Consider the following 8,683-nt stretch of genomic DNA (forward strand, 5'->3'; position numbering starts at 1 on the left):
ACCCTGCACTGGGAAAGGGGGAAAGATGATTGAGACGGCACTAGATAAGCGAGCTCGCCAAACGCCCATCTACTCACCTCTGAATGTGTATGGGGGCGGGCGTGATGCCACCGGAACTTGTAATGACGCAGTTTCATCACATACGAACTCGCCGTCGCATCAGATATACCTATGACTCTTGGTAGCCCTCTGGGGTGCTGTCTGCTTACGCTGTGCAGCAGCACAGACCTTGCTTACTTGCTATCGCTGTGATTGCTTCGCTCTTCGAGTAAGGCTGAAATTAATAAAAGAGTGCACATTTATGGATTTGTACTTGTGAATGTGCGAAAAAGCTGCCACTGCTTCCGAGAATACATGTTTCACTTTTGTGTTATGACCAATTGCCCTGAAAGAGGGATCGGCCAATTCTATAGAAATGCGGAATATTTAGAGCTTTGGCAGGGCCGCACGAAGGCTGTGGCCCATAGCGACTAAGACCTTGCCTGAGAGCAGGGCTGGGCAAATGTACTTTGTAATTGTATCATTTGATACAAGATATTCGGGCAAGAAGTATTTGAGACACAGATACAAGATACTACCACAATAGCTGTATCTGATACAGTACTTTCCATTTGCATCTCAAGATATTTCAACACATTTGCAAATTTCCTATAGATTTATATAATGTAGCAGCAAATGCATATGCACAAAAATGTTTGCTTGAAAATTTCTTAACTACGACCAACCTTGTTTAATTTCAATGAAATGTTAGTATCTCAAAAGTTTTGTCTTTCTTGCTCAAAGTTTAATATTTTCATTCTGAAACAATTTATCTAGGTTGCTTTCACTGCTTAACATGAAAGCTCTTTATACTGTCAGCACTGTCAGCGGTTTGTGCGTGTTGCTTTTGTAATTGATGCGAGTCACTGCTCCGCTTGCCGGCCATCTATTTACAAGAACGTCAGCAAGAAGCATCTGCACGATAGTGCGAATACCGCTGTGAAGTTTTACCTTGTCCGTAAAGTTATTATCGTTTACATACGTAAGGCAGTCCAAAAATTGCCTGTGGTGTTTGCGAGCAACAACCCCGTACACAAAACAGCCGCCTTATGCACAAGTCTCCTGTAAGCAGCGCCATCCACGCTTTGGTTCGCAACAGTCAAACTTGCATCCACGAGATCCTTCAAATCGCTGGTGTGTGAAAGCCACTAGGCGCAAGGCAACCCCATTCTTGCATTCTTCAGACTTTGTAATTCAAAGCACCACTCAAGAGGAACTTCGATAACGGCAATATAGCGGCATCAGAATTTGCACGATGTAATTCAAAGCACCACGCAAATGAACTTCGATAACAGCAATATAGCGGCATCAGAATTTGCACGATGTAATTCAAAGCACCACGCAAGAGGAACTTCGATAACGGCAATATAGCGGTATCAGAATTTGCACGATAGCCGCCGCAGGCAGTACAGTACGGTGGCTACTAGAGTTACTGTATATGCTACCAAAGGTACTTTGGTAGCATATAAAGTAACTCTAGTGGCTACGAGCAAGTGTCATGACACCGACGCAACTAAAAAAAAAGTCGAAGTTTCGCCCGAAAGGCGAAGTATCGTTTGCTATATAAAATTAGTGGACAGCTAGCTATACGAAGTCAGTATCGATAGTAGTTTTATCGGCCGTTAAACTTGTAAACATAGACATGCTAACTTAACGAGCATGGCGTCGCGCGCACGAGCAAACGTGAACATATCTATCTCGAATACAGCGAAACTCGCTGTCAAAACGCTGCAGTGAGGATGTGCGGCAGCAGCAGCGAGCGAATGGACTTTCGTGCTGCCGCTTGCATCAACGCGAATTAAGCCGCGAAAAAGCCCAGTGCGGACTCTGTGCCCGTCGCGGATGGCTTTCAAGATACAGCAGCCCGGACGGGCGGGCGCGGTCTCCCAAAGTAGAATGTGCCCCCCCCCCCCTCCCTCCACCCACCTACCGGAAGCCGCAACGGAAGACGGCGCGCTTCCTTCCCGCCTTCCTCCGTTGTGTGCACGAGATTTAGCCGCGATTGGCGACTCATCCTCGCACGCTTTCACTCGCACATACACTCTTAAAACGGTTGCACCCTTTGGGGTGTATATTTGTCCCACAACAATAATCGTCATCTGCCTTGCTTGCGTTTCCTTTCCTGAAAACTCGGCGCTCGCTATTTTCCTGTCGAGAATGCTGCGTCACACTGATAAGGCGCATGCCGTTCGTGGCTGGAAAGTACCGGGCTCGCAGCGTTAAAGAAAGGAAACGCGGGCAGCACGGATGACGATTATTGTTGTGGGACAAGATACGCCCCAAAGGGTGTAAAATTTTCTAAGAGTGTACAGCACACGGCGCGCAGCGTCGATGTTATCGCCCTTGGCTTTATACGGGACCTCACGGCGACGCCGTCGGCGACGGAAAGAATGTGCCCGGAGTGTCCGTATAATTGCTATAGCAACAAAACAAAACATCAAGCAAACAAAAGGTCTGCTGTGCGCAGACGTTCGCGCGCTTGTTTTTTTTTTTTTCGAGACGGCGCGAGCGCCACCACGTGACTCTGCTCCAGCAATAGGGTGTATGCACCACGGCCGGACTCGAGCGGCAGCGGCGCGAGAACGCGCGCCGCTGCCGCTCGAGTCCGGCCGTGTATGCACGAAATCAGGCGGCGCGGTGCATTGTGGGTGAGCGGCCATCTTGTAGTACTCCTTAGCAGACGCCCGCTGTAGCCTCCGCACCCGCTAGTGCAGCATGCTGCGACGATAAATGGAATCACCGCTCCAGTGACGCGCTGCAAGTTGCCTGTTCACAAAGACAATGACTTCAGTTGTTAGAGACTGCGCTCATGTTGCCGCCGTTCTTTTTTTCCTCGAGTACGGTGTGCGTGGACGGCAAGAACGGTCTTGCACTGACATCGCAAATGCCTGGCTTCCAGCCCACGTACGAAAAGTGGAAGTGCGGCCCGTTGCTGCCATGGATTTCGCGTCGAGTGCGCGGAAGAAACGTCGGCTCGATTGTGAAGGAACTTCAGTTTGTGCAGCCAGTGTGACCGCGCGTACTAAGGCCCCTGCTCCAACGAAAGAAGAGTGGAACAGCTTCTTTGGCCATCTTTTAAACTCCGGACATCGGCCAGTCGTGGTGAGCACGGACCCCACGTACAGCGACATGTATGTGCCTGCGGCAAGAGCCTGCAATGGTGCAAACTTGCGTCGACTGTACGACCGCAGTGCACAGAGCTTGTCTTATGACCAGCTGGCACGACGCTGCAGTGTTGTTTACAGTAAGCTGCAGATTAGTGACGATGCAGTCAGCAGCATAGAGGCAAGGACTAGGCAACAGTCGATGAGTACTCGATGGTTTGCATACAGGGCTGGCCGTATCACAGCGTCCACATTGTACGACGTCTGTCATACAAGACTGGAGGTGCCTTCAATAAGCTTACTGAAGCGCATTTGCTACCCGCATGAAAATAAGGCGTCATCGCCTGCTCTTAGGTACGGCAGGCAAAACGAACCAAATGCACTCGGCGAATACAAACTGACTGCCACAAAGTCACACCAGCAGGTACAGTTTAAGGAGGCAGGGCTGCTAGTTTCACAAGCCCACATTTACCTTGGTGCCACTCCCGACATGCTGGTACAATGTGCATGCTGTGGTGAGGGCCTAGTTGAAGTTAAGTGCCCCTGGAAAGTCAGGGATGGGAACATAAGTGATCTCCTGTGTGACGCTAACAGCTGTGTCGTCCAATCTGATGGTGCACTTGAGCTGAAAAGTAATCACCGGTACTATTACCAAGTTCAGCTCCAAATGTTTGTGTGGCAGAGAACTTACTGTGACTTTGTGTTGTGGAACAAGAATGGAATGAATGTGCAAAGAGTGAAGGCGGATTTTTCTTTTGTTGTACCTTTATTGAAAACAGCAGAGAAATTTTTCTGCAAGGTGCTTCTGCTTGAGCTGGTAGGCCGTTGGTACACAAGGCAAGAAGAAAATCGACCTCCGACACTGGGTCAGTCCACTGCAGCCTCAACTGCTAACATGTCTCAGGCCACACAAAAGCAAAATTTGTCGAAGAGGACTGACGGCAGTGATAGTGCGGAGTACTGCATATGCAAGGGACCAGAGAATGGCAAAATGATTGCCTGCGATGGCTCGAACTGCCCTATTACATGGTTTCATTTTAAGTGCATAGGTATGACAAGAGCACCAAAGGCTGACCAATGGTTTTGTCAGTTTTGCAAGCAGTGAGGCTTGTTTCATTTTTGGGAAGTGCAATGTGCATATGCGAGTTACTACATGATTCAGTGATGTAAAGTGACTACAAACAACTTTTGGATATTAAAAGCCTACTTTTGGCAACTGTGTCAGATACAAGTCACATATTCTTTGCCAGGGTCATCTTTGACTTCTGAGGCTCAGGTTACAGCAACGTAAACGGCAGGAGCGTAGCCACCCTTTAATCAAATGACACTACAGAATTGCAAAGATTTGTAAGGGCACAACACACACGAGCAATTTTGTCTATTTGGCATTCCCCGTGCTCATTTGCTTTCAGGGCTTCAATAGGGAGGCTCCCTTTCAGTACGGTGAACTTGTTTCTCACCATTCCTATTACTCTCTCCACGTGGATTCTTACGTTTGCTATCTCTCTTGTCCGCTCAATGTCACTGCTACTCAATTGTCTTTTTCCTTTAGTGAAAGCAGGTGTAACCAGGGATGCATGGCACAAACCCACACTTTCCGCTATCAGGAAACCCCTGTCGGCTAGCACAACATCCCCGTATTCAAGCAGGTTCAGTACCCCACATTCCTCTGTTATGGCTTTGTCACTGGCTCGACCACCAAATGCCTGTGACAAAAACGTAACTGAACCCTGTGGACATATTCCCAGCAGAAATTTCACAGTATTATTGTGTTTGTATGCCGACCATGTCTCTGCTCGAGGCAGGTACGAGCTTGGTCGATCAATGAACACTTCAAAGCAGTCCAATATCACGCGTACTTTCAGGCCAAAGTTCTCCACAAAGGCCATTGGCATTGTTTTCATGATTTCCTCCTTTTCCGGCCAACGCACCAGTAGTCCAAGTCTGTCAAAACATACATCCAACCACCTGTCAAATATTCTTGAAGCTGTCGACTGTGCAATGTCAAAGCGATAGGCAAGGTCTTGGAATGGGCAGCCTAGCCGCATTCGCATTAGAAACAACACCATTTCTTGGAACTGGGTCAGTGAGTGCTTCCCCGAGTATGAAATGTGGTCTTTCAAAAGATCAAATACACGAAGCAACACTACAAATGTAGGAAGTCCAGTGTAGAAGGCAACCTTTTTGCCGTTTCCCTGAAGACTATCCTCGGTGAAAGTCTGTGACCGAAGAACACCCTGGCATTCATCCAGTTGTCGTTGGCAGGTTGAGAGTTTTTCCTCTAGTTCGGCGACATCTGTTATTGTCATATCTGTCTGGCAAGCAGTGTCTACAAGAAAAGAAAAAAGTGGAGGAAATTAAGTTCCCTGACCCACAATGACACATATCTGACCATGTGGCATGTGCAGTCCTTTAAAGTGATGAATAAGAATGGAAGGCTGCCACAGAATCATCTAGAAACAAAACGCCACTAAATAGCAAGAAAAATCAGGCTTGACAGGCTGGTCCAAATAAACAGCTTTACATACCAATTCGTGGCTCCCAACTCTTGTCAGGCTCGGCCTCATTTGTGTGTGGAGAGCTTTCCATATCCATGGAAATTCCACTGGTAGCTCCTGCATCAATCTCATGTGCAGGGCTGTCTCCACCTTTGGAAGCATCTGTAGCACCTGAGATGAAAGACACCTGTAGCAATGCTACTTGCACAGCATCATGACAAACGAAAGGGACGGTGGTTTGTCCTTACCGGGAGCAAATGATCGGCGTTGTGCGCGTGAGTTTTGGCGGTTATATCGCTCGTTGTTCGCCAAAATGTTCCCATAACCTAAGCACTGCGATGGGGCCCAGTCGGGGTTGCAGTGGTCGAAGAGGTCCGACGGCTGACCTGAAACAAGCCAGTAAAAAAGCGCCAACATTCACGGAAACGAAGTGTGTGCACGATATCCGAGGCCAACCATAATTTATTTAAATATTGAGGAAAACGTAGTTGCATGGAGCGCTGTTAGCCCTGATCGCTAAAGGTGCCAATCTTCTGTTAACACTGGCAAAACCAAAAAGCTAGCTAGGTACCTCAACATTACACCATAAGCGTTCTTTTAATGGTCATGAAGAATCACGTACCTGACAAGAAATGCCGCGAACAAACCCAGTATTTATCCGGGTTCTCGTCTATTCCGCGCCTGTTGATGCGTGCGATCCATTCGCGGCGCCTCCGCTTGCACAGCTCCTTCGTTTTTTCGCATTCTCGACTGCGCACCTTCGGGATCTTGAAAAATGCACAGTCCTTCTCATTCGTCTTCAGCTTCACGGCCTTGGTCTGGGTGCGGCTCGAGCACCTCACAACAGCGCAATAAACCATGGTGACCCGCTAAACGACACCAGACACACGCTTCGCTTCGAAGCGGCGGCAGCGACTGTGGCTGGCGTCTGCTAAGGAGTACTACAAGATGGCCGCTCACCCAGAATGCACCGCGCCGCCTGATTTCGTGCATACACCCTATAGGGACGCGCAGACCTTATCACCTGCCCTAGCTGGAGGGCTCTGGCGGAAAGATAAAAGAATGTCGCTGCCTTTAGATTTAGTGTCAGCTTGAGAAGCAGAGTTCAGCCAACGTTTATAATTTCTCGCGGTGATGTTGCGATAGCAGTATCTTAAGATGCACTTCTTTCATGCATCGCAAATACAGATACTGATAGGCGTCTTGCCAGACGTGATACAGATACAAGATAGCCAAATTAAGAGTATCTGAGATAGTTCTGCGATGCAGGTATTTTCGATACTGCCCAGTACTGTCTGAGAGTGGCAGCGATGGAAACTAAAAGTAAAAGTTTTATTAGGTTACACCTAGTTTCCGTTTGCTGGAATTGGAAGGACGCTTTTTGCTTGTTTTAAAATCGGGTGAGTATATGATCTGGGCACGCATACTTCTTTCTTTTATTTTGATACGGATCTACAGGAGCTGGGTGCGCGTTAGATCTTGGAGAGCGCTTGAATCGGGGAAACACTGCCAAATAAAGTAGCTCTGCATTTCTTTTAATTCGGCCTACCGGATAATTCGATAAATTGCGACAGTCACACGTTGAGGTCGGATTAATGAAATTTGACTATAAACTGGCATGCCGACGGTAGGTACCGTTAGGTCCATTGTTAAAGCGTACACTGAGGCCGCTGGCTCACATCTTGCGGATGCTGTCGTTGCTGGTGCCTGCGGAAGTGCTTTCGGTGCAATATGGAGGAAATAGCGCTACCATTCTGCAAACGAGCTTTGTAGGAAGAGAGTTTTATCATAGAAAAGTATGGTTTCAGTATTGTGTGATAGTGTACTTTCCGCGCAGGAGGCTGTTCATGCTATGCTTTAGATTTCGCATACCGAGTGCACGAAAGGATTTTATCTATTCGCCAAGACTTGCCGCAACGCAATGACAGCCGGGAGCGCATCGTATTTGTGGAAATTCAGTGTATGGGGCCATACATGGAAGTTGTTCGTCAGCGCCAGTGCTTGTCTCGTCTTTTCTTTTTGGGTTGTCCTGGGTGTTCGCGCTGAATTTTTTTTCATCTTAAATTGTGCTTTCCATGTCTGCCGATCCGCGGCGAAATCAATACGTCTGTCGTCCATGGCCTCCGAGGTATCCCAATCTCGGAGACCGTACATTTGGCATATCGCGCCTATTGCTCAACCTCACCTATAGGTGGCACAGCCATCCCGGGATGTTCTCTCGTTAGGCCTCGACGTGTTTGATTTAAGCGACAAGCGATCACGAATGATCCGCAAGATTATTACTCTGTCGTCGAAGCGGTCTGAAATTAAGGCCGTTTACGGTCATATGCTACAAGTGAATTCTGCAAAAGAAACGCCAAATTCAATTCAAAGCGCGTGGCCGGGACCGCCGCCATACGTAAACCACGCATGCACAAATAAAATGAACGTGACACAGTTAACGTGCCTTAAATTGCTATGGTACCGTTATTATTTTCATATAACACCTTTAGTTTTGGTGAAGCGGCCGCTTAATTAAATGCTGTGCAACTAACGGGGATGTCGTACAATTCATACTGTTTCCAGATTGTTCAGACACTCCTTCGCATGCATGCTGCAAAAGGGGAACGAAACACGCCACAGCGGGTTACGCGGCCTGCGTCGGCAGCACGGACAATGGATCGACGCCAGGAGCGGAACCAAATTCTCTCTTTGGTGGTGGTGGCGATAAACTTTATTGAAAGGGGCAAGGGTAAAGAGGGACGTGGCTGAGGGTTAGGGCTCAAGTAAGGCCCTGGGCCTGCTTGGCCTTTTCCGCCCAGTCCACCAGTTCAAGTTGTCGGTCGACGTCCCCGGAACTGAGCCAGGCTGTCCAGTCAGTCTCGCTGCTGACGGGGGGATGAGAGAACGGGAGCAAGGTGCATTCCCACATTATGTGTGTGAGTGGTCCTGTTTCTGAACAGAGCCTACATTTGTCGCTTTCCCTGCCCCCTGTGATTTTGTTAATGCATTTTGGGTGTGGGTATGGGAGAGGCTGAGCAGGCCACACACTAACACAGAAAT

At 48.3% G+C, this 8,683-nt stretch overlaps 1 protein-coding gene across 1 annotated transcript; it reads right to left on the minus strand.

The window, feature by feature from the left end:
* Positions 1-4,437: 4,437 nt before the first annotated feature.
* Positions 4,438-6,627, minus strand: LOC139049627 (uncharacterized). The gene is made up of 4 exons (XM_070525262.1): positions 6,264-6,627; positions 5,890-6,027; positions 5,672-5,812; positions 4,438-5,472 (listed from the first exon to the last, which is right to left on the minus strand). Exons 1-4 carry the CDS (start codon positions 6,499-6,501, stop codon positions 4,457-4,459), a joined length of 1,533 nt encoding a protein of 510 aa, XP_070381363.1. The 5' UTR covers positions 6,502-6,627; the 3' UTR covers positions 4,438-4,456.
* Positions 6,628-8,683: the final 2,056 nt, after the last annotated feature.

The sequence above is a fragment of the Dermacentor albipictus genome, chromosome 9 (assembly GCF_038994185.2).
Source record: "Dermacentor albipictus isolate Rhodes 1998 colony chromosome 9, USDA_Dalb.pri_finalv2, whole genome shotgun sequence".
In the NCBI taxonomy this organism is placed as follows: domain Eukaryota; kingdom Metazoa; phylum Arthropoda; class Arachnida; order Ixodida; family Ixodidae; genus Dermacentor; species Dermacentor albipictus.